The sequence below is a fragment of the Dunckerocampus dactyliophorus genome, chromosome 11 (genome assembly GCF_027744805.1).
Source record: "Dunckerocampus dactyliophorus isolate RoL2022-P2 chromosome 11, RoL_Ddac_1.1, whole genome shotgun sequence".
NCBI classification, from domain to species: Eukaryota; Metazoa; Chordata; class Actinopteri; order Syngnathiformes; family Syngnathidae; genus Dunckerocampus; species Dunckerocampus dactyliophorus.
In genome coordinates, this window is record NC_072829.1 from 1,099,161 (window position 1) to 1,125,569 (window position 26,409).

Below are 26,409 nucleotides of genomic sequence, written 5' to 3' on the forward strand. Positions count from 1 at the left end.
GGCGCTACAGATGACACATTTACTTATTTTATTATTCCAATTTACTCCGTCTAAACTTACGAAAGTGTTTCAAACCGAGTGGGGAAGAAGGACAAAGAAGCCAAAAATGTACCACTTCCACAAGGAATGAGAGGAGAACCTTTTTTTCCACTGGGTGTCAGCCGTGGCGTGTCCGTCTCAGCCATGGCGTGTCGGCCTGGCTCTGCTGGCTCGGTAGCCAGTGTCCATGCAGAGTGACAGGTAATGTCATCTAATAACATTCCTGATGCCTAGTGACCTAGTGAATACTAGTGAATACTACATACAGGTAGAACTTGTCTTTCTATATTTTAATGACTAATAATAGTCCACAGTCATCATTCATGAATGAATTGTTTTTTGAAAAACGGGGATATAGGGAGAGACGACTGTAGTAAGAATTGCATGTGCAGTCGTCCCGAGCTCACTCGATGGCAGTTTTTCAGAAATTGATTCTTTAATAGTTTGTTTCTTTAATAGTGCAATTTTGTTGAGCAAATTGCACTCATTTTTTGCCCAAATGAAGGATTTTCCAGCATAAAAATGGCCACATGAAGTAAAACGCAAATACGGTATCAGCCATTAAGACCGTTCGACTGGTGAATGTAGTATTCTACATTGGCCACAAGGTGTCAGTAATTGTTGGGTGAGACTTGATCCCAGGAACAACAGGTCTTTATTGCAGCTTCAAATGATCTCTTAACAGGCACAGTAATAATCATAATAACATAATAATCATAATATTAACATGGTGCGGCCGTAGCCCACAGCAAGCTAAAGCTCAAATCTGAACCCCCGTCGTCACTTCCTGTCCGCCGCCCATTCTGCTCCCCTCGAAGGTGAACTGTCCTAAATGGCTTAGTTTCTGTAAATACGTCTCCTATATTGTGAAATATTCATGTGAAGCTGACTACAAGCATTCATACCTGTGGACTCCACACAGAGTTGCCCAACGGAGATTCAAACCCAGGCCTTCCCGATCTGTGTGTCCAACATGCTAACCACTAGGCCACCGTGCAGCCAACAAGTAAAGGCTCTGGAAGCGATTAACTGCTACAAGCGGGAGATGAGTGTAACATGTTAGTATGTTGTTCATCCATTCTAGGGTGGAATTGAATCCACCTTCTCCTTGTTGTCAAGCACTTCATCCAGCAGGTGTTGCTGAAGACTTTGTCAGCATGAATTGGGTTTGACCTCCTTTTCCTGCAGACAAATCAGTCCGTTTGTCGAATTTTCTAAGCGCTAACTGCTGCGCTTAGCCTGGGAGGGAAAGCTGACATTTCTGTCTTGTAATTCTTTAACACTGTCCAGCCGTCAATTCCGTCTTTTTCTGGTTGACGCTAAAACAGACGAGAGAGTGCGGTAGTTGCTTTAGATGCAGCCTGAAGGGTCTGACGCTTGGCACATGTGCAACCTGGATTGACATCAATCTGCCAAATGCCATTGATTTGACCTCTGTAATCCTTAACCTACTTCCCATCAACGGATTAGCCAGATTCTGTCAGATGCTGCTTGGCCCTCCGTGGCTTTACTGTAGCGCAGACACGGAAATATGATTTGCTGCTCCTTCAGGGGTCACGCCCTCCTAAATTGGCTGTATTTGTCTTTCATCAGAGGGCAAAGAAAGTAGATGACCGTTCCAAGGACCGAGAGGGGGAGGAGGCTGGTAATCCAGTCTAATCCCAGGTACTTGAGTTGAACAAACGCATGTTGAGATTACTTGTGCTGAGATTATCTTCCCTATTATTTGTGAGAGATCAAGACAGACGGCTCATGCAGATAAGACTGCTGTTTTACACGACTGACTGTACTTACCACTTCTACACTGAAGCTCACCTATTGTGCAAAGTCACATGATGTTCCAGCAGCAACATGGCGCCCATTCCCCACCGAGCGTGACAACCATCTGGCATCTTTTCAACTTGTGTGTGTTCCTGTGACATCGTGAAGGAAATAAACCTGTGGAGGAGCCGCCTGCTGTGGCCCAGCAAGGTGCACAGTATTCAGGCACACGCTCCGAGCCACGGAGGTCTCTTGTGTGCTCATGGCGGAGCATTTGCTACAAGTAGCACGTGCGATGTCTGCCCTCGGAAAGTGAATGCTTGTTTACAAGTGAGCTCAGGGGACGACACGACAGGCGGGTAACGTCACCAGTAGGAGAAAAAGGGAGCGCTTGATTTGCTCACCTGCACAGTATGGGTAATCTCTCCTTATTGGAGCGTTTTTTCTTCAAATGGTCGAATATCTGAGCTATTTTAAATGTTATGGGATTCATTGGTATGACGTCATATGATTATCGTGCACCCTTGAAAGATTTGATTGGGTTAGCGTCTGTTTCAATTACATCACACCTTCTGGAAGGACTTAAGGACGCTACCCAAGGTTCCAGTGTGTTTGTAAAAAGTGGGTCAAGTGCACAAGAGGCACGTATAGGACAGGTGTATAGGACAGGTGTGGACAAACACAGCTCATTAGCATTAAAGCTACAGATGCGTAAAAGGGCGTGTTCCCATTCAGGTTTACTCAATTCCAGCTAGATTTTGGCCCGTACACTTGTGGGACCTGTGAGACTCTGTATCATATACACGGGCCTCATTCTTGCATCTAGTCGCCCCATGCAGGCTGGCGCATGGATCGGATTGGTTTGTTGACTTCAAATCCTACAGGTGCGCATGTCGTTGAAGCGCCGAGCTGTCCATTGAACTCGTGTGGGGGTTTTTGTGGGGGTATAAATGTGCAAGCACAGTCAGACAGACGTGAGCATGTGTTGGCCCATATGCAGAAAGGCAGCAAAGGCCCCAATGTGCTGACGGGAGGAGGGGAAGTCACATCTGTCCGCAGTCACAGCACATCAGCGCTGAGCGGGTCGCAGCTCCACTTTTGTTTGGAGAGACGCTTTTCCGCACCGTCGGACCACCGCTGCTGGCATGTGGGCGCACCGCACGGCAACCACTAGCATTACAACCCAAATATTCTTATGCTCCGTATACGTCAGCGTCAAACACTTTCATTGTCATCTCGCAAATTGATTATCTCTTTTTTTCTTGTTGTATTATGACTTTATTCTCAGCAATGACATTTGCACTTTTTACTGATGTGTTCTTCTTAGATGACATCATTTATCCTGTCATCCAGCAACTTTATTCTCAAGCATTATTTTTGTCATATTTCCACTTTATTTTTGTTAGATTGCGACTTTGTTTTCATGACAAAAATTCTTGTAATATTGCAGCTGTGCTTTGCTTTCACGTATTCTTGGTAAATGGCATCATTTGTCTTGTAGTTCTGCAGCTCACTCTCATTAAAATATGATCATAGAAGCACAACTACAACTACTTTCTTACATTGCAACTTTATTCCCATCGCATTTTTTCTTGCAATATTGCGACTTTACTTTGCAAAATGATTTATTTCTAATGACTGCAAATGCATTCAGATGTGATCATGGAATATTAAGACTTTATTGTCTTTTTAATTTTTATTTTCCTTGTTTTTTTAGGAACTTTATTCTCATTAAATGATGTATTTTTTGTAAAATGGCAACAATGACAACAATATTTCTTCTTGTCAGATTTCAACATTTTCCTTGCAGTTGAACACATTGCTTGCCGTCATGTAATGTTTTCTTGTTGTATCACGACTCCGTTCTTCTGAGATGATAGTTTGCTTCCGTTACTGCAAATGTGTTCTTGTGAGATTGAGTAACTTTATCCTCATTCGTTATTTTCGTAATATTGCAACTTTATTCTTGTGAAATGATCGTTTATTTCTTGAATTATTTCAACTTGGTTTTAGAACTTTATTCTCATCAAGTTATTATTTTTTTCTTGTAATATTGTGACTTCTATTTGCAACATTACAATTTATTTCCCAAATTATTGCAAATGTATTCGTCGTTGTCTTTCTGGCTTGGTGAGCATTGCTGCTTTTAAATGAAAGCGTGTGTGAGTGTGACGCTGGACAACTACACCATACTTTGGGAACAATCCAGTGAGAACGCCTCAAACTAGAGATGCATGATTGAAGTGTAATTTGTGCACACCAGGAGGTAAAAAGGACGGGAATGTACCTGTACTACCACGTCCCTACTGTCAGGAGAACCAGAGTGTAGTCCTGCTGTGGCCCAGCAAGGTGCACTGTATTCGGGCACACGCTCCGAGCAGCCGGTGTGACGCCACGGAGATCTCTGGCAAACCTTTTGCACTTTTCAAACGCCGTGGTGCGGACATTTCAGGTGGCTGATGAGGTTTTTTTCCCCTCATTCTCCTCTTAAAGTGAATGTTTGTTTACAAGTGAGCTCAGGGAGAAAAAAGGAGTGCTTGATCTGCTCACCTGCACAGCACGGGTAATCTGGCCTCATTGGAGCGCAGAGAAGAATATCCATTCACTGTTTTTCTTTGTCTTTCTGCATTATAAAGACCTTGTTGTGATGTTCCTACACTCACCTATGGTCATGAGCTTTGGGTTGTAACCGAAAGGACAAGATGGCGGGTACAAGCGGCCGAAATGAGTTTTGTCCGTAGGGTGGAGATCAGGTGAGAAGCGCCGTCATCCGGGAGAAACTCAGAGTGGAAGCATTGCTCCTCCGCCAGATGAGGTGGCTCGGGCATCTGGTCAGGATGCCTCCCGGACACCTCCCTGGGGAGGAAGTCTGGGCTTCCCTGCTTAGGCTGCTGCCCCCGCATCCCAACTTCAAAGAAGCAGTAGAAGATGGATGGTTGTGACGTTGGTGGCGTCTGTGAATGCACCTCGCTGTAGTGGCGGGACAATGAGGACATTGAGAGGAGGACTAGAGACGTGTTTGTGAGTTGGACATACTGTACATCCGGGACATGCCACATGTTGGAATTGCACTACGAGCGTCAGACTCTGTGGGGACGCTACTGAGCCCCCGTCTGTCATAACAGAGAGAGGTGCGCGTACCCCAGTTTGTTGCCAGGTGAGGTCAAGGAAAGTTACGTCACAGGCAGGCGTGATTTGCTCATCTGCACGAGACTGGTCATCTCGCCTCATTTGAGCGTTTTTTGAAATGATCGTTTATCGGATTAATCGGTATGATGTCCCTGGTATCGGTCTGATAATGATGTGCACCCCCAGTTTTTATAGAAAATATCGCAATGTGATGATAGTGTGTTGTATTTCTAGAATAACACAGTAGAATGGGGGAGGACAAACGGCACATGCAGTGTTTTGGCTCAGGTGTGTGAAATGGACGGCGAGGTCCAACCTGTGAGGAAATGTGAGTGTGTCGCTTAATAGCGGCGGCCTCTCAGCCCCGCTCGTCATTGTCGGCCCTCGCGCCTTCCTCCCCTCCTGTCTCAGCCGCCGTGGGGGGGCGATTCCCATAACGTCCCTTCACTTGGCTCCCATGTGTGTGACATTACGTGTTGTGTGCAGCCACCCTCATGTGCTGAGATAATGTGTATCTCTTCATATTCACAGGCCAACCCTCCCCCCATCATTGTCAACGCAGACTCACTAGATGCAGGCCCTTATGTAAGTATCTGTTCTCCCTCTCAGTACGCTCCCTCTCTTTCCACGTGTGTTTGTGTGTGTGTGTGTGTGTGTGTGTGTGTGTGTGTGTGTGTGCTAGCATCATGCTGTTTGCCATGTGGACTCACATCCATTATCTCATTGACCCTGCCTCCTTTTTTTCTTTCTTTTTCCGCGAGGGCTCGGCGTTGCTCATTTAGTGTCACGGTACAAATGCTTTCACAAAAGCAGGACATTTAGAAAAATGCTATTTTATGATACACTCCAAAAAGAAAGATGTGACGCCGCGTACGGCAGTCAGCACATCCAAAAGCGTGCACGGCGTTACGCAGTCACGGGTTTTTCTACAGCATTGATAAAGAATATAACAGCAACGCAAGTCAGGGTTGCTAACTGTGGTTTGTCTTCTCTTGCTTGGCAGGTGAACGGCAGTGATGGGATGTACAAGTATGAGGAGATCATCTTAGAGAGGGTAAGTTCCTTTCTTCTCTACATGCAACATGCCTCTTCGTAGCAACGAGCAAATAAGGCCCCGTGATTTCCAATCCACACAGAATCTACTGCCTTTTTTCTTATGTGAGACATGAACACACACATCTTTCTCTTGAACTTGTTCTGTTTTTATTGTTTGTTGTTTTTTTTATTAAACTTAATGGCAAACCTAAAACGAAATGCTAAATCTAAATGATAAATCTAAATATTAAATCTAAATACTACATCTAAATTTAAATCTTAAATCTAAATATACATGTTATATATGAAATTTACATTTAAATATGAAATTTAAATATTAAACCCTTCATATAAATGTTAAAAATACATCTTGAATCTAAATATTAAATCTAAATTTAAATCTTTTTTTTTTTTTTTTTTTTCCTTGACGGGGAAGGACGTGTATGGCAGGAGCTCTGTTGATGATACTGGAAATTTTAACTATTTTGGTGCTTCCTGACAACACTTCATGAGCACAGGATCAGTGCTGATGGCTGAATCCCCCATCTGAATTCCTTTAACTTGGATAGTCGAGAGGTACAGATACAAGTATAGATACCTGCTAGCAAGTCTAGCTAGTTAGCGAACTGCTGAAGTTCAAAGAGGTTGCTTAGCAACAATGTCAAACACAAAGGAAAATGATACTGGCTCTGAACTCGAAGAGGAAAATGATTCAGGCCCTGACGCGGACATAAAAATAGAAGCCCTTTTTCCAGGATACCTGGAGTTTAAGAAGGCTACCAAGGAGTTCCTCGAGGGTAGAGAGATCACTCTACCACAAATAATGCAAGCAATTGAGAAACTGCATTCAATGGCAGCGAAACATTCAGCTTCAAATGCAATTATAAGGAATGGTATCACAAACATTATGGCAGAAAATAGAGTACAGAGTAAGTTAATCACAAACATTATGGAAGAAAATAGAGCACAGAACAAGTATATCAAAAAACTAAGAAAAGAGGTCAAGAAGTTGCAAGATGAAAATGCAGACCTGGGTGCTGCTCTTAAGGAGGTTAAATACCCTATGGAAGATATCAAGGCTCTGCAGGATGACATTAAGGTACTGTTGAATGACAATGCTGCCTTGCGCTCTGCTCTTCTGGAAGCGATAAACCGTAAAGAAAATACAGCATTTTGCAAGGATGTTAGGTTTCTGCAGGATGATATCAGGGCATTATTGGAAGATAACGCTGCTTTGCGCACTGTTCTCAAGGAGGCTATAAACCATATGGAAGCCACCTCATGTACTGATCCTAAGGACGCTAAAGACCCCAGGGAAGAAAATAGAGCACTATGCAATGATATCAACATTCTACAGGATGACATCAAGGCACTATTGAAGGACAATGCTGACTTCCGCACCACCCTTGAGGAAGAGAAAGAAGCAAAGGAGAATATCAAGGAGCAAATTAAAAACTTCATTGACGAGATGGATCAGATGGCATGAATGAATGATGTGGTCCTCACAGGGCTCCAAATCACACCCAAGTCAAGAGATGTTCCTTCAATAAAGCAGCAGATTGCTAACTTCCTACACTCGAAGGAGGTGGATGTCGATGTCAACAGTATTGACACTTGCGTCCCACTCCATGGCAGGAACAACACCACACCTGTCATCATTAAGTTCACCAACAGGGAATTCAAAGCTGCACTGCTGAAACAGGGAAAGAAGCTAAGAGGCACCAACGTCTACATGAATGAGCATCTCACAAAACGCAATTCCGACATCGCCAGGAAAGCACGAGACCTGAGGAAGCAAGGAAAGATTCAAAACACTTGGAGCACTAACGGGAAAATCTACATCAAACTAAAAGGAAGTCCAGGAGTCGCAAGAGTGCTCGTTGTCCAAGATATCAGTGATGTGGATGCATATTAAAGATCATATTACTATGAGGAAACACCCTACAAGACAGAGAAGGACTACATTCCACAGCAATAACCTCGACATAATTAATAAAAGCAACTCTTGTATACAAACCCAGCGTCACTAGCAGTGCAACACTAAAGAGGATGTGGATATCAACAGGAGAGGAAGGACAGGATAAATAGAAAGGGAAAAGGGAAGGAGAAGGAGGAAAAAATGGAGAAAGGGAATTTTTTTTTTTTTTTTTTTTTTAATCATTTGTGTACCTGTATACTGTATATGTAAATATGTGCGTACTTGTGTAGGTGCAGATGTAGGTGTATATATATGTATGCACGTGTTTGTATGTACACACATGTATTAGCAATTGATGTGCTACGAAGAGGGGGTAGGATTAAATAAGCTCTGCTTCTTCCTACTCCTTTTCGGACATATGCGTGTTCGAAATAAATTAAACCAACCAACCAACCAACCAAATCTTGAATCAAAATTGAAATATTGAAATATAAATGCTATATTTGCTACAGTATATATTATGCTATATTTACATATTAAATGTAAATATGGAAATCTAAATATTAAACCCTAAATATATATATTAAAAATGAATCCTAAATCCTGCAATTGGCTCCTGACCAGTCCAGGGTGTACCCCGCCTCTCACCCAAAGGCAGCTGGGATAGGTTCCAGCATACCCCCTGTGCCCCTCGTGAGGATAAGTGGGATAGAAAATGGATAGATTGATGAATCTGAAGTCAAAATATTAAATGTAAATTTTAAATTAATTTTAAATATAAATGTTTAAAATAAATCTTAAATATAAATGCTATGTATAAATAGGAAATGTAAATTTTAAATAAATCTATTTTATTTATTTGATTTATTTTTAAATGTTAAATCTACATTTTATTAAATGTAATGAAATATTAATTAATTGAATGACATATTACATTTAGATTTAATATTTAGATTAAGATGTCATATTTAAATGTAATATTTATATCTAGTTTAGATGTAATATTTACATGTACGTTTTATTTTTTATTGTTTATATTATTTTTTGTTATTTATCCATTCATCCATTTTCTATACCGCTTCTCCTCTTTAAGGTCACGGGTATGCTGGAGCCTATCCCAGCTGACTTGGGGCGACAGGCGGGGTACACCCTGGACTGGTGTCCAGCCAATGGCAGGGCACATATAGACAACCAATCACATTCATACCTATGGACCATTTAGAGTCTCCAATGAAGCTAACATGCATGTTTTTGGAATGTGGGAGAAAACCGGAGTACCCAGAATTTAAATTTAGCATTGAGATTTAAATTAAACATAAAAATTTAGCATTTAGTTTTAGATTTGCCATTTAGTTTAAATAAAAAAAAAAGTGAAGAAAATGAGTTAAATGTGAGTTAAATATTTCAAATATATATCTAAAGAAAGTGTGACTGAATGTTTACATTCTGCACCCCATGTTGTTATTGTTGTGAACATTGTTACGGCCAAGAACACCTCGCCACACCACACTGGCTAGCGACTACGGAGTGTGTCAGCTGTTGTGTCACGCAGCACCGATAAAGTCGTACGTGCCATATGTCGTGGGTGTTGTGAGCGCGGGACAGCGACGCACGTCTTTTTACATAATCCCCTTGCCGGTGTCATCGGCAGACGGCAGGAAGGTGGAGGAAGTGCCCTCCTCCATTGTTCAGCGGGCCGGCCTGCGCTTGTCAGTTGAGGTCTCGTCTGGCGGCGGCAGAGACGTCCCTTTCTGTCATGATGCCGCCCACGTATGCTCACATACAGCATCTCACTCACTATGTCTTCGCAAGGGACAATACTAGAAAAATGCAACTTGGAGAGTAGTCAGTGTGCAGCTTGCGTAACAGTAGGGATTTGTAGCCAACACACAGCCATTCATGTCTAAATAGCCAAGCGAGTACACGTCACAGTGAACACTACGCAGGTGTCGACATTTAGCGTGAGCACCATTGTTGTCTAGGACTGCCTTAATCCTCTTGGGCATGGAATTCACCAGAGCTGCACAGGTTCTTACTGGAATCCTCTTACGCTCCTCCATGGTGACATCACTGGGGGAGCTGCTGGATGTTTGACACCTTAGACACCTCCCCCACATTCCTCTTTCTGCTTGAGGATGCCCTACGGGTGCTCATTTGGGTTCAGGTCAGGAGGAGACGTACTTGGTCACTCCAAGCACCATACTCAGCACCATAATGGCGCCGGTGCCCACACAAACAGTAGCAACCAGTAGGGGTGTCACAAGATCTCGCGAGATGAAAAAAGTCTCGTGGGCACGATGCCTGGGACCAGAATTCATGAGTTAATCACGCAATAAATGAAAATGAACTGGATCATTTTGCTATATCACCGCGTGCATGCCTGTTTTCCTCGTCTCCCAAAAGAGGATTCACTTTCAGCACCTTGGCGCATTTTCAAGATTCAAGAGTTTTATTGTCATATGCACAGTAAATCATAGAACAAAGGCATGAACGGAGTGAGCCCTTTTGTCAGTCATACAGTCTCTTTGTCCTGGTGGTTGGAGGCGGGGCTTCTAGCATACACACACGATGCAGATGTGTTTAGCCTTGTGAGCAGCAATGCAAGGGAACGTAGTCATTATTTCTACAAATACTTTTCCATTGTGCTTTTCTTAAAAGTAACATTAAGATCTTGTGTATCGGCCCTTCTCGTTTTCATAGAGTCGACCTCGTGTATCGCCTCATCTCGTTTTTACAGACCCGATCTCATGTATCACCTCATCTCGTTTTCATTAGTCGACCTCGTGTATCGCCTCATCTCATTTTCATTAGAGTCGACCTCGTGTATCGGCCCTTCTCGTTTTCATAGAGTCGACCTCATGTATCACCTTGTCTCTTTTTCATAGAGTCGACCCCGTGTATCGCCTCGTCTCGTTTTCATAGACCCGATCTCATGTATCACCTCATCTCGTTTTCATTAGAGTCGACCTCATGTATCATCTCCTCGTTTTCATAGAGTCGACCTCGTGTATCGTCTCGTGTCGTTTTCATAGACCCCATCTCGTGTATCGCCTCATCTCGCCTCGTCTCCCCCCGTAGACCCCACCTCGTGTATCGTCTCGTCTCGTCTCGTGACCTGAGTGTGTTGCGCCAGCCCTATCATCCACCACTCAGGGTCCGGCGAGTGAGCTGCGTTGACAAACGGTGGTGCTGATACCAGATACCAGATCTTCATGCTCTGAAATTGATTCGCATATCAAAAATATCAACACTTTGGATACTTGAGTCATTGGCGGTAATGTTTGTCTGTTGAAACGATAGCTGATCGTAAACAGAGCCACGTGTGAATTGTTCATTCTTCAAGTTTATTGTTTAAAATATCATTTTCGCATATTTTATAGGACTTTTTGGTAGGATTTTGTCTTCTGGTTTTTCAGTTGTTGTGTGTTAGCTTGTGTGTTCTACTTCAGGCTTTAAGATAAATAAATAACTTCAGTTCATTCATCATTTATTGACATTATCAAGTTATTTCGTTCATGAAGTGTCTGGTATTGTCTGTGCTACCATGCTGTATATGTATACTGTATATAAATACACTACTCCTTAACCAGACTCATGACGTCAATTAGCACAAAGTATTGCTATCGGATCGGTATTGCCGATACCAGCCTGAATCTTACTCAGTATCAGAAGGAAAACAAATCGGTAGTGTCCCACGTCAATAAGAATAAATAAATAAATACGTAACAGATGACTTCAATTTCAATCATACATAATAAATAATAATAATACATAATAAGTGAATAAGTCTAGTCCTGGGTGTGTTTTTAATCATTCCCCCTCTGTTGTGTTGAAAAGTGGCATGGCGTGGGGGAGGAATGATCTGCCCATCCTATCAGTGGAGCAGAGCAGTGATAGTAATCTGCCAGTGAAGCTGCTCCTCTGTGGGGAGGTGAGGCTGTGCGTTGGATGATGCTGGTTGTCCGTGATGGAAAGGAGCCTCCTCGGTGTCCTTCACTCTGCCACAGATGTCAGGCTGGCCAGCTCAGTGCCAATGACACAGCCTGCCTTCCTCACCAGTTTGTCACTACCACGCGCTTCCTCACTCTGTGTGTATGCTAGCGGTTCAGCCTCCACCCACCGAGACAAAGAGACCGTATGACTGAGAAAAGGGCTCACTCCGTTCATGCCGTTGTTCTATGGAAGGTGCTGAAAGTAATGCACAGAGTGAACTCTCTTCCTGCCTGTTTGGAGGCGAGGGACACGCATCATGCCGTCAAACCAGAAGGGCGGCGGTGTTTTTAGAGTGCGCCGTGAAGAAGGCGGTCCTGAACCCGTGAATCAACACCGTCGGGTTGATGAAACGAGCACTCTTATCCAATGTAATGGCACCATCATTAGTCACATGTGGGGACACGCCTGTGGCGGACATTGGATCCACCCTGGCACAGCGGCGACCTTGAGCACGCTTAACATTTCACATGCACGTCACACATTCCAATGTGTGTGCAGGGGAACTCCGGCCTGGGCTTCAGCATCGCAGGAGGGATCGATAACCCCCACATTCCCGATGATCCGGGGATCTTCATCACCAAGATTATTCCTGGGGGAGCGGCTGCCATGGATGGAAGGCTTGGGTATGTTTGGCAAGTTTTTCCAATGAGGACCGCACACAGAAAAAAGAAGGTAGGCAGGGAGGGGTCCATTTTCATTCATTTTGCACCAGGTGTCCCTAAAGTCTGGACACTTTGGTCAAACGTAGGGGTGCACCATAATGATTGGAGTATGAGGGAATTATGACATCATACCGATAAATCCGATAACATTAAAAATAACTCTGATAACCGATAATAAAAAAATGCCCCACATGAGAAAATCAAGCTCTCCTTTTTTTCCTCCTGTCTGTGACATTAACGGCTGTTGTAACTTCCCCTGAGCTCACCTGTCAAAAATGGCACGTTAGCGGCGGTAACTCATTCATTTCATTAATCACGTTTACATTTTCCACCCCTCACAGAGTCTGACACTCTTTTAGAACTTTATTCTGACAGTGCGATTCCAACACCATACAGTACAGGTATCTCCAACTCACACACTCGTCTCTACAGTAGTCCTCCTCGGCCTAGACTACAGTGAGGCTCCTTCAGGGACACTCCGAACATCACAACAACATCTTTATCATGTGCGCATGTTTGGTCTAAATAAGCAGAACAACAAAGAAAAACAGTAAGTGGATGTTCTTATCACTCACTAGCGTAACTCACAGTAAGGAAGTACGATTTGCTGCTTTTAAAAATGCTCGGAAATCCCAGAAAATACAAAACAGTGCATCCAACTTAAAAAAGTGAAGTGGTGTCTTTGAATGCAACCCCCGTTGGCTCATCATAACACTGTGCAAGTGGGTCACATGTTTTGCTGCTGTTAAAGATAGATACTTTATTTATCTCCAAAAGAAATTCAGCTCTGCAAAAGTGTGCAAAGAAACGTAATCATTTAAAAATAAAACAACCAAAGCAAAATAGGAGAGTTAAGAAAGTAGAATAAGAATAAATAAATAAATACGTACAGTAACAGATGACTTCAATTTCAATCATACATAATAAATTATAATAATACATAATAAGTGAACTGGGTGTGTTTTTAATCATTCCCCCTCTGTTGTGTTGAAAAGTGGCATGGCGTGGGGGAGGAATGATCTGCCCATCCTATCAGTGGAGCAGAGCAGTGATAGTAATCTGCCAGTGAAGCTGCTCCTCTGTGGGGAGGTGAGGCTGTGCGTTGGATGATGCTGGTTGTCCGTGATGGAAAGGAGCCTCCTCGGTGTCCTTCACTCTGCCACAGATGTCAGGCTGGCCAGCTCAGTGCCAATGACACAGCCTGCCTTCCTCACCAGTTTGTCCGGGTTTGCCCCCCCAGCACACTACTGCATACAGGGGGACAAGAGCTACCACAGTCAAGGACGGCAGCCTTGCGAGACTGGTGGTTTAGGTTTTCAGCCGTGCTGTCTTTTAGCACGGTTTACATTTTCAGTTCACTTGGAGCCGTTCATACCTACAAATATGGAATGTCATGTATCTTTTTGTCCAGAAAATACAGTAAAAAAGGGCATATTTCACACATATGATTTTCATTTGAAAACTGTGATTAATATGATTAAAATGTGTCCTCATTTGAGGCCCTAAAACAAACATTCGCTTTCCAAGGAAGACATTTCACGTGCTAGTTGTACCAAATGCTCCGCGATGAGGGCCACAGCAGGTGGCTCCTCCCCCTCTATACTCTGCTTCTCCTGATAGTAGTGATGTGGTAGTAGTGATGTCATCATATTTCATTAGGACTAATCAATCAAATGCTAATTTGTTCCAGTCCTTTTTACCTCCAGATGTGCACAAACTACTAGATTTTAAAAGTAGATATCGGTATCAGCTATCAATCTTGAGAAGCAGAAGGTTATCAGCATCGTGAACGCTTGTTTAAATGACATTTAAAAATTTAACCCATCTGACTATGAAGCCGCCATTTGGCATTTTTGGAACACAGAAAGAGCTGCAGGCCACAATTGGCCCCCGGGCCGCACTTTGGACACCCCTGCCTTACCGTGTTATCCGTTCTTGCATTTCTTTTTCAAACTCCCTTCATCTTACAGCTCTCGACCGCTCTGCTTTTCATTTTAACACTCACCCACGAGCACCATCGTGCCCCACCAGGCAGCGGTGTGTGTGTGGCTGCGTGTGTGTGTGGGAGTTTCTACGACCGACCTCCTCCAGGCTCTTCCTAGAAATCCTAACCATCAAAAGCTGCCATGGTTATCAAACCAATACGATGGTGCATCTTCATCTTGCCTTTTTCGATATATTCCCAACCGCAGGGTGAACGACTGCGTCCTGCGCGTGAACGACGTGGACGTGTCCGAGGTGGTTCACAGCAGGGCGGTGGAGGCCCTGAAGGAGGCGGGGCCAGTGGTGCGCCTGCTGGTGAGGCGGAGGCAGGCCCCACCTGAGACCATCCTGGAGGTCAACCTGCTCAAAGGGCCCAAAGGTCTGCACCAATTAATAAGAAATACAGTCATGGGTAAAATATTGGGGTGACATGCTTTGGGAGCCATGCTAGCATGTGTGTAATACACATATCCTCCTTTGGCAAAGGCTCAATGACTTTCCCCCTGCAAAGGAGTTTTGTTTGATGGCGGCCATGTTTTTCAAGCAATCTTGCTCTAATTTTACACACACATGCTTGTCGGTCCCCTAAAGGTGTGTACCAAATTCCGTGTTGATTCGACTAAACACCATAAAGATACAGTGTTTTTTTTTGTAGCGCACATTCAGCTGACAAATTTCAATAAAAATTAATAGCACAGGCAACACACAAGGGGCACATGTTTTGACACACTTTTACCCTTTTGTGTGCAGCGGCTCAGGAGTAGAAGAGTTAGCTTCCAAACACGCCCATACAGTCATGTCATCATCCAATGCAAGGGCTGCACGTGGCAGTTACATTTTTTAATTATTAAAACAATTTTAATGCAGTTGTCCCTCGCTATATCACAATTTTTCAAAGATCCATTCATTCTTAAATGATCACGTTTTTGTGGTTGAATACGAACTATTATTAGTAACAAAAAATGCATATTTAAGCAAATTGTACTTATTGTTGGCCTCAATGAAGCATTTTCAGACATAAAAATGGTGAAATCTTTGAACAAAATGAATTAAAATACAAATAGAAGGCAGAAGAAGCGTTGTAATTGTGAATGTAGTATTCTACATTGGCCACTAGGTGTCGGTGTTCTGTGAGACAGGCACTAGACTCATAATGTTAACTAAGGGGTGTTATTTTACGTCTTGAGGGCTCTAATAATGTTAAAAACCATATTTAGAAGATTGTAAACAGGTTTTCTATGCCATAACTACAAAAGCATTCCATTTATTAATGTTGATGCACTTAGCGAGGTTTTTTTAAATACTCATAGTTATTTTTTTAGATACTCAAGTTCCACATGCAGGTTTATGCATCGCACCAGGCCCGGTTTAATATATAGCACAATTAAAATACACAATATATGTAGTAAGGGGTCCTTCCTCCATGTCTCCATCAGTTTGGGGGTCCTAGGCCTGAAAAAGACCCCTTTTGTAATGCGTTATTATTACATAAATGTACATCCATCCATCCATTTTCTATACCGCTTCTTCCTCATTAGGGTCGCGGGCATAAATGTACATTTATTTTATTAATGTATTAATTTAACACACTATTTATTATACAGTAGATAAAGGTGAAAGGTGAGGCAAGTCCTGACGTAATTATTACGTCTAGACTTTCAGATAAAAGGCTGATTATATATCTGGAAATATGTGGAATTTTCCCTTGTGGGACTAATAAAGACATATTTTATCTTGTTATATAATATTATGAAAGGAATCATGTTTAATTTTACTTGCAAACGTTTTACTCACTTTTTTGTCTCCTACGATGTTGTGCTTTTTTTCATGCATCTGTTTGAACGTCATATGCAAATAATATGCAAACTAACTGACGTCATCCAGCGACTTCTCGCACAGCCGATGGCTACTTTTCTTACTGAAGAGTCGGCCAGTTTACATTGCATGACATTAGCTTAACACGTCGTCAAGTCAGCGACTGCATGTCCGACATGGCAGAGTAAAAAAAAAAAAAAAAAGTTCTTCTCCCGTCCCGTGTTGAAGTGGTGAGTTTTTGGCTTCTTAAAATCAGAAGAAATACATTGGAGGCTACCTGGTTAGCTCGCTAGCTTGCTAGCTAGCGGCTGTCTCTAGTCCCTGCAGCATAAGAGTTGAGCAATGTGGTGTAAACAATGAATAATAGGAGTATAACGGTGACTATAGGCGTGTTATTTCATGGCTACGGGGCTCTAATAATGGTAGAAAGTCATAAACAGATTTTATAACTACTAAAATATTCCCTTTATTAACATTCAATCCTATATCGCGGTCGGGTCTGGAACCAGTTAACCGCTATAAATGAGGGACGACTGTATATGGAGTACGGGGTCCTTACTCCGTGTCTCCCATCAGTTTGGGGGTCCTGGGCCTGAAAGATACCCCTGTTGTAATTGTTATTATTGCATAAATATACATTTATTTTATGAATGTGCTCATTTAATGCAGTATTTATGACTATTACTGTACCAGTGTTTATTTCCAATGTGTGATTATCATCCTTTACTAGTGTTGTATTTGATGATTCATCTGGCTTGCCAGGACTGGGGTTCAGCATTGCCGGAGGGATTGGCAATCAGCACATCCCAGGAGACAACAGCATCTACATCACCAAGATCATCGAAGGAGGAGCTGCCCAGAAAGACGGACGGCTGCAGACCGGAGACCGCCTGCTAGCTGTAGGACTCCAAAACAATCTTCACAGAAGTTTTTGTGTTGTGTAATCTGTCAGTGTTAAACGTGTGGTGAAAGGTGAAGCCTTCAAACGTGCTGAGAAGCTACCTCCAGCTTTGACCTCTCTTAGCAGCACACACACACCAACACAGCAGATATCTGAGATTCGTGTTTTGTGTTGGCTGGTGTGACACGTGAACGCCGCACGGCCTCTAAAGATGCCTTCATGGGCTCATGTTTTCTTCCTTTTCTCATCAGGTGAACAACATTGTGCTTCAGGATGTGCGTCACGAGGAGGCGGTGGCGGCGCTGAAGAACACCTCGGACATGGTTTACCTCAAGGTGGCCAAGCCAGGGCCTGTGCATCTCAATGACATGTACGCCCCACCGGACTATTCCAGCAGTACGTATTTATTTCTTCTTCTTCTGTTTAACACAAACCACAAGTTATTCACTTCATTACCTCCACCAAGGACGCGCTTTAGATTGCACCATCACCACAAACAAGTACCATAATAACAGATTTTGTGGAAGTATTGGGCATGCAGAAGTTCAAGAAAAATACACTAAACCCTTATAAGGCACTCTTTCAAATACTTACTCATTGAAAATGGATATGAATCTCTAAATACTGCTGTTTTTATCCTATTTACATTGATTGATTATGATGATATCACTTGTATTCCTGATGTCCTGAAAGATGGTTATCAATAAAAAACTAATATCGTTATTATTATTATTTTCAATATTATAAAATAGTAAATTATTATTTTAACCCTGGATAATTATGGTATAATATGTTTTTCAAATTTCAAAAAATACAAACATCTATAATATCTAAATGATAGGCTCTAATATACTACAGTATATACATACACTCAGTGGTGTGGAAAAAGTGTTTGACCCTTCCTGATTTTTTCTTTCTTTGCATGTTTGTCCCACTTCAATGTTTCAGATCATCACACAAATGTAAATATTAGTCAATGACAACACAATTCAACACAAAATGCATTTTTTAAATGAAACTTTTGAATGAAACTCTTAAGGAAGAGAAAAAATGCATACCTACATGGCCCTTTGTGAAAAAGTGATTCCCCCCCCACCTCGTTTAAACATAACTTAACTGTGGTTTATCACACCTGAGTTCAAGACTCCAGCCAACCACAGTGAGAGTGTGGCGAAAACATGGAACAGTGGTGAATCTTCCCAGGAGGGGGCGGCCAACCAAAATGATCCCGAGAGCGCAGCGACGACTCATCCGATAGGTCACAAAAGACCCCACAACAACATCCAAAGAACCGCAGGCCTCACTTGCCTCAGTTAAGGTCAGTGTTCATGACTCCACCATAAGAAAGACGCTGGGCAAAAACGACCTGCATGGCAGAGTTCCAAGACCAAAACCACTGCTGAACAAAAACAACATTAAGTGTCATCTCAAATTTGCTAGAAAACATCTTGATGATCCTCAAGGCCTTTGGGGAAAATACTCAAAAGTTGAACTTTTTAGAAGGTGTGTGTCTCTCAGAAAAAGAACATCATAGCAACAGTAAAATATGGTGGTGGTAGTGTGATGGTCTTCAGGAACTGGAAGACTTGCTGTGATAAATGGAAGCATGAATTGTGCTGAAGGAGAATGTTGGTGACCTCAAGCTGAAAGCAACTTGGGTTCTGCAGCAGAACAATGATCCAAAACACACCAGCAAGTCCACCTCTGAATGGCTGAAGACTTTGGAGTGGCCTAGTCCAAGTCCTGACCTGAATCCTATTGAGATGCTGTGGCATGACCTTCAAAAGGAAAAGCCTCCAATGTGGCTGAATGACAACAATTCTGCTAAATTCCTCCCCAGCGCTGGAAGAGACTCATTGCAAGTTATCACAAACGCTTGATTGCAGTTGCTGCTAAGGGGGGCCCAACCACTTATTAGCTTTAGGGGGCCATCACTCTTTCACACAGGGCCATGTAGCTTTGTTTTTTTTCTCCCTTAATGATAAAATGTTTCATCTTAAAACTGAAAGTATGAAATTTTACTTTCATCTTTGGCATTTCAATTGTTAAATTGCTCTGTATTTTTTGTTGCGGATGTTTTTTTTTTTTCCCATATTTTTTTCCATGACAAGATATGGATATTTTGTGATATTTGTCTTCATTTCTGAGCAAATAATGCATGACTCATGTGTGAATCATATGACAAAATGCAGGAGGTGTGAGGTGTCCAACATGATGTTGACATTTGTGATTTTTGGTGGAGGTGTTTGCTCAAGTGAGTGACAGTCTGGCTAGAATGACAACTCATCAATAAAAGGAAGTGTTTAGCACCAAATTGAGGAAAAATACAGGATCCAAATAGTTGAGTCATTTTTACATAATCCTAACGAACAGAGATGAAAACCTAACCTAATAATTATAATAATATATAACAATGTCCAATGTTACATGATAGGAATCTTTTTGTGTTGAATCAACATGAATATTCTTACAGTGGATTGCTGCTCTCTTGCCCAAAACCTCTACGCCCAGACACCCACATAGTGACTGCTCTCTCACACACACACACACACACTATTCTGCCACAGCAAGAAGAAGCAGCATTCTCTGCCTCCCACTGAGTGTGGACGTTTTCTCACATCCCACCTGCGCATGGGAGCACCACAATCTTGAGGCGAAGCATCTCCAATTCCCACGTAGACGAGCGATCTTAGTATGAAAGTACGGATAGATTGCTAGGCACTTTCTGCTCTCACACACGCTCACATGATTGATGATTGATGATTGAAAGTAGGGTGCAGGATAATTATCTGATGATATGAGGGAATTATGATGTCACACTGATCAATCGGATAACACTAACTCATTCCATCCCAGACATTTTCCAAAAGACAACCACTACAATCGCGGCCATTTTAGATGATTTTGCCTGATCTTTCAAGGCACATAGAATATTGTTTTGTATGTCTATATACACATGAAACCTACCAAAGGAAACATTAGACTCCCGTCTTTCAGCAGAAAAAAAAAAAGTTTGTTGCTACCTTTTTGTGTTCTTTAGTAATCAGCAGTACAACATAGTTACGTTTCAGGAGAATATCAGTTCTGACTTAAAAAAAGGGTGAAAAGATACATTTCAAGCATAACTTTCACTTTGACACAAATATTTGTTGCTTTTGTGACAGCTCAAATATCTAAACAACTATACCAACATAAACCACACAAAAAAAACTTTTCAGCCACCTGAAACGCCAGCGCTGCAGCGTTTGAAAAGTGCAAAAGGCTGCTCGGAGTGTGTGCCCGAATACAGTGCATGTTGCTGGGCCACAGCAGGTGGCTCCTCCCCCTCTATACTCTGGTTCTCCTGATAGTAGTGATGTGGTAGTAGTGATGTCATCATATTTCATTAGGACTAATCAACATGTACTAATTAGTTCCAGTCCTTCTTACCTCCACGTGTGCACAAACTACACTTCCATCTACATTTTTAAAAAGTAGATATAAAAAAGTACCAGTATCATCTGTTTTGAAAAGCAGAAAGTTATCAGAATCAGTTTAAAAATATATATATCATGCATCACTAATAATACTGACAACGCAGGCTACTGCTGTGGGTGTGATCCAGCTAAAACTCAATTCTGATGCTCTGACGTCACATCCTGGCCACATGTCCAGAACACATTTATTGCAACAGACATGAGCGCCAGTCTTATTTATGTCTTATTTTTTGTTATGACGTCAACTATATTGGATAGCAGGAATGTAAAGGGGACCATAGGGGTGTTAGTTCATGTCTAAAGGGCTCTAATCATGTTAAAAAGCGTACTTAGAAGGTGATAAACAGGTTTTCTCTGCTCTAATTACCAAAATATTCAATTTTTTCCATGAGGGAATCCTACTTTGTGGAAAAAGTATCAATAAAAAAAGTTGTCGGTACCATATTGGTCTTAAGAAGCACAAAGTTATCGGTATTGGTTTAAAAAAAGATATTGTGCATCTGTAATGTAAAGTGGATTTACTTACAGCTTTCCTGTCTGATACTTCCTGCTGGAACTCCTGGCTTTATTTTAAAATGTGTAGCGAAGCCTTTTTTGTTTTCAATTTACAAAGCTGCCGTCTGTGAAGTGGTGGGCGTATACGGGGGCGTGGACTCATCCATCTAGGGGCATGTCAGAGGCTCACCGACACATGGTCACATGATGGGGGATTTGACGTGGATTTACTGGGGAGGAAAGAGCGGTAGTGCTTAGAGTGTAATCATTCTTTCTTTCCCCCCTACTGGCCTGGCCCTCCCCCCAGCCTTCCCCACCATGGACAACCACGTCAGCCACAACTACATGGGCGCCATGGAACCCAAGCCGGCTTACCCGCCTCCCCAGGTCACCCCGTCCAGGTATTCGCCAGTGCCCCGCCACATGCTGGGGGAGGAAGACTTCACAAGGTAGGTCGCTGGCTGCTTCGTTTACCCCCCCCCCCCCCCCCCCCCCCGCATTAGTGACACTCACACTTACGTTGATTATGTGGAGACAGAAGGTCAAGCCCCCTCTTATATTGTTGTGCATGGGTTCCTTTCTGTTCTCAGTGGCCCTCCTTTGAGTTGTTGTCGTCCCGGTGTCGTCACACTGTGTTCTTTAGTGAAGAAAACACACATGTTCAGCTATATGTACATTTTTAAATTCACGGGAGGGGTCTGTGCTGCATTGGAACAAAGCTGGACAGTGTGTGGTGAGAGGCATCTTGTCACTTCTTGTTCCTGTTATGACTGCCTTTTAACTTTTGACCTCTTATCCAAGGACTGGATCAGATGTAGCATTCTTGGGGGGTGGCGGTGGGGTTTGAGTCATTTTAACCCAGAGCTCTGGGGAGGAGGAGGCTCCCTGTGTGTGGCTGCATGAGGCTGATGAGTGTGTTTGGTCTCGTGCTCCTCTGATGTCCTTGTGCGAGCTGTCCACATAACCTGTGACACTTGTGTACATGTATGTCGCATCTCTTGTCGGTATGCGTGCTTTCTTTTCTGTCCTACACTTTTGTCCCGTTCACTGTGATTCCTGTACCCCCACAGCCGGGCTGAGCCAATTTACAGTGTCATCCACAAACCTGGGGACGGCAAGGTGCCCCAGGCTCTCTTCAGAGGCTTCTGTCCTTCCCCTGCACCCTTGTGCCAAGCTCCGCTACTCCCCCTCTCTGGCAGGTACTAACCTAGTCCATCACGCCTTGCTTTAGCTAACCCTCCTCTCTGGAAGCAGCCCAGAGGTTGAGGCACATTTGCATACAACAGGTAGAAGTGAGGAGACGGGTGGCAACGGACAGGAACTAAACGAGAACGTCAGGAAACGCATGTCAGGATGATATTCACGCTGATTTCTCATCTTTTCTTTGCCTTTGTCAATGTTTGCATGTCAGTGTTACCCCTCCTCTGAGCTACTTTGCATGATTTAGTCCAGGGGTGCGCAAACTGCGGTCCGCGGGCCACATCAGACTCGCAGTGCTATGGTGGCACACTTGAGTCGCACAGGAAATGGTCAGATGCAATCTGTAGCTTGTACAAAAAGGCGATCCAAACAACACAACACATGACGCACAACATAACCTACCTGCTGCACCATGCGTGCATACAAATAAATATCTATGCAAAATACCCATGCCAAAATTACACCCATATAGTCCTGCATGCTGGGTAGCTTGTGGTACTCTCTCTCCCAACATTTTGCCCTGTTTGTCCCATTTTTGCCTGAGTGCAAAATATGTTGAGGAGGTCGTCAGGGAAGTAAACAAGGAGGGACGCTAACATACTCTTGATATCCAATGTTTTATTGTTCATTGCCCATATTGTTGTTGCCACCTCACTACCCAGCATGCCTTGCGGGCACTTGTAACTAACAGTTTAAGTTACATGTTATGTTTACCGTGTAGCTGTTGTTTATCACCCACGTACTGGTAGTAGTTGATGTACTGTATGTGGCGTCTTAACTTGCTGTTTTTGTTTCGTTGCACCGTAAGTATGTCATTCTCTTCGATGACTACCCATATAGGCACGGCCCTTCGGCCACATATTTTAACCCAATGTGGCCCATGAGTCAAAATGTTTGCCCACCCGTGATTTCATTCTTTTCAATTGCCTATTAATTGCATCGAGGAACTCATTCATACATTAGTAGAGGTGTCATAAGATCTCCATCCATCTTCTTATCCTCATTAGGGTTGCGGGTATGCTGGAGCCTATCCCAGCTGACTTCAGGTGAGAGGCTGGGTACACCCTGGACTGGTTGGCAGCCAATGGCAGGGCACATATAGACGAACAACCATTCACACTCACATTCATACCTATGGACAACTTAGAGTTAGAGAATGAAGCTAACATGCACGTTTTTGGAATGTGGGAGGAAACCGGAGTACCCGGAGAAAACCCACGCACGGGGAGAACATGCAAATTCCACACAGAGATGCCCAATGGAGATTCCAACCCAGATCTTCCCCATCTCCTGACTGTGTGCCCAACATGCTAACCACTTGGCCAGTGTGCAGCCCGTCACAAGATCTCGAGAGTTTAAAAGGTGACAAGATTTCTCATTCACAAAAAAATGTCTCGTGGGCACTGGGCCTGGGACGATAATAAATACATGATTTAAACACACAACAAATGGAAATGAACTTGATCATTTTGCTGGCCTCAATAGAATGCCATGTGCTTGCGTGTTTGTTTGCATCATCTCACCACCAAACAGGGAGGAAGAGGATTCACTCACCTTGGTGCGTTTGTTCCATAGCACGATGGCATGAACGGAGATAGCCCTTTTGTCAGTCATACAGTCTCTTTGTCTCGGTGGATGGAGGCGGGGCCAATAGCATACACATAAAGTGCAGAAGACTGTAACTTAGTAGAAATTCTACTAGTAGATTGCAGTATATTGTCTTTTTTTTTTTCATTGTCCTTTTCTTAAAAATAATGTTAAAGTCTCGTCTCGTCTCGTTAGACAGGTGAGGTATTGTAGAGCTGGATGGAGTGTGGAATAAATGAAGTCCTGTAGCATTTACTGTGGGACCGAAACTGGAGGAGTCTGTTGGAGAATGAGCTCTGCTGCCCCTCTATTGTCCGATGGAGCGGGTGGGTGGGGTTGTCATGATGGAGAGCAGTTTGTCCAATGTCGTCCTGTCTCTCACTGTTAAACGCCTCCAACTGAGTGCCGATAACTTGTTCGGCTTTCCGAATCAGTTCGTCCATCCGGTTTATGTCCTTTTTGTTGGTGCTGCTCCCCCAACAAACCATTGCAAAGTACAGGGCACTGGCAACCACAGACTATCCCAGCTGACTTCAAGCGAGAGGCGGGGTACACCCTGGACTGGTGGCCAGCCAATGGCAGGGCACATATAGACAAATCATTCATACCTATGGACAATTTAGAGTGGCCAATTAACCTAGCATGCATGTTTTTGGAATGTGGGTGGGAGGAAACCAGAGTACCCGTAGGAAACCCACACACACACGGGGAGAACATGCAAACTCTCCCGTCTCATAAAAAAAAATAAGAATAAAATAAAATAGATTTTAGCTAATCACAAAATTAGTGTGGGCGCATTCTGCTTGTAAGATGGTGAAACAAACAGATATTCACTTCTACCCTTTAGTCTGGATTTGTCCGTCAAGTTTAAACCCGAGTGGTACCTGCTCTTAAAAAAACAAAACCACACATCTCTGCGAGAAGAGTGCAGCTGAGAAGGGCTTCACACTCCCACAAGCTGCTCACTTCCATCCGTCAGGAGGCGTCGATAAAACCTAAAGCTTCTGTCTCGGGCCAAGTTTCCTACTGAAGGGGGTAGTATGATATTTCTAATTTTATAACAACAGCATATCTGCCTGTGTCCCTTCCCTGTTAGACATGTCTAAATGTTTGTTAACTGTGTTCCATTTAATCCTTTTCCATCCCCTGGTGAAGCCTTGTGTGTGTGAGAGAGAGTGAGAGCTTTTATGTAATAAGTGTCAAACTGTGTGTGTGTGTGTGTGTGTGTGTATGCCTGCTGCTCCTTATACTGTATGTACAAAGTTGACCATAAATGTAACAAGGGGGCCTGCACCAGTTAGCTGCAGTAGACAGTCCTGCAGCTGTCATGATGGGGGTGTGTGGGGGAAGGAGGCCATGTACCCCAGGTGTTCATCAAGCATGCTGCCAGCACCAATGTCACACACACACATACAGTACGTGCTATGCATTGCTATACTGTGACACATTGCCATGCACAACGTAGGGTTGTATATTGTGCTGTTTTGTAAATCATGTTTGGTCCTATTAGTATAATAGTTAGTTACAGCAGCTCTGTATTTTCCGCTGCTTTTTTCGTGTTTATTCGTGCTTTCGTCGTACTTTATTGTTTGTTGTGCCATACCGACCCCTTAAGCAAGTGTGCAGTTATGGATGTTCATCGTGTTACATTTGTAGCTTGCCTGTTGCTTATTGTGGGAAACTCATTCATTCACGGCTCCGTTGTTTACACTCGGGAGCAGCTGTTAGCTTTGAGCCTCACACCCCTTGGCTACGCCGAGCGTCCGGAGATCCCCGCGGAGATACGGAGAAGGAGGACAGGCTGCATAGCGGGATTGAAGTGCCGACAGCGGAAAAGACGGTTTAAACCGTGTTTACCATCTTGTTCTGGCAGAGGCGTTCATGGAGGCTGGGTTTTTACACTACTGCACCAGCATTACAGGCTGAGTTTGAGCAAACAGAGGCCTGACGATTGTAGCAGCAGGTGAGCTAATCAGTAACTTGAAACATCTCACACAAATACAAAAAAAAGCTTTTGACTCGTCAAATTCACACATCAATACGGTGGAGCACTTTGGCCTTCTGGTTGGGAGCTTTGAAAGCTGTGGCAGGGAGGAGAGAGAGAGAGTGGGGGTGACATAAAGTAATCACAGCAAATTAAGCCGAGCGCTCGTCTTAGGTGTTAATCAGTCATCGCACTTTATTCTTAGTCACAGCGAGAGGCATGAAATTTAAATGAGTCAAATGTCAAATTAAAAGAAGAAGAAGAAAATAACGGGCTAGGGAGACACAAGAGAGAGAAGATAAAGCAGCATTGAGATCGTATCTGGCTCTCTACATAAAAGCATCTCTTCCATTGCAGGGCGGGGGGCGGGATAAAGTGCTGCAAGACACGGCATCTGTCTGTGGAAAATGGCGTCCATCTGCAGTGTCCAC

At 43.3% G+C, this 26,409-nt stretch overlaps 1 protein-coding gene across 23 annotated transcripts in view; it reads left to right on the plus strand.

Moving 5' to 3' along the window:
• Positions 1-26,409, plus strand: part of dlg3 (discs, large homolog 3 (Drosophila)) — a 137,142-nt gene that overhangs the window by 68,898 nt on the left and 41,835 nt on the right. For 10 of the 23 annotated variants that reach the window (XR_008572889.1, XM_054791964.1, XM_054791971.1 and 7 more), the window contains 8 exons: positions 5,461-5,514; positions 5,933-5,983; positions 12,374-12,498; positions 14,730-14,899; positions 17,098-17,234; positions 17,488-17,632; positions 21,497-21,656; positions 22,278-22,406. Coding sequence is in view for 22 of the 23 variants with exons in the window: in XM_054791964.1 (XP_054647939.1) it covers positions 5,461-5,514; positions 5,933-5,983; positions 12,374-12,498; positions 14,730-14,899; positions 17,098-17,234; positions 17,488-17,632; positions 21,497-21,656; positions 22,278-22,406 (971 nt within the window). In the remaining variant the exon portion in view is untranslated. The remainder of the gene's footprint in view (positions 1-5,460; positions 5,515-5,932; positions 5,984-12,373; positions 12,499-14,729; positions 14,900-17,097; positions 17,235-17,487; positions 17,633-21,496; positions 21,657-22,277; positions 22,407-26,409) is intronic. The other 13 variants (XM_054791977.1, XM_054791979.1, XM_054791978.1 and 10 more) reach the window with 5 other exon arrangements.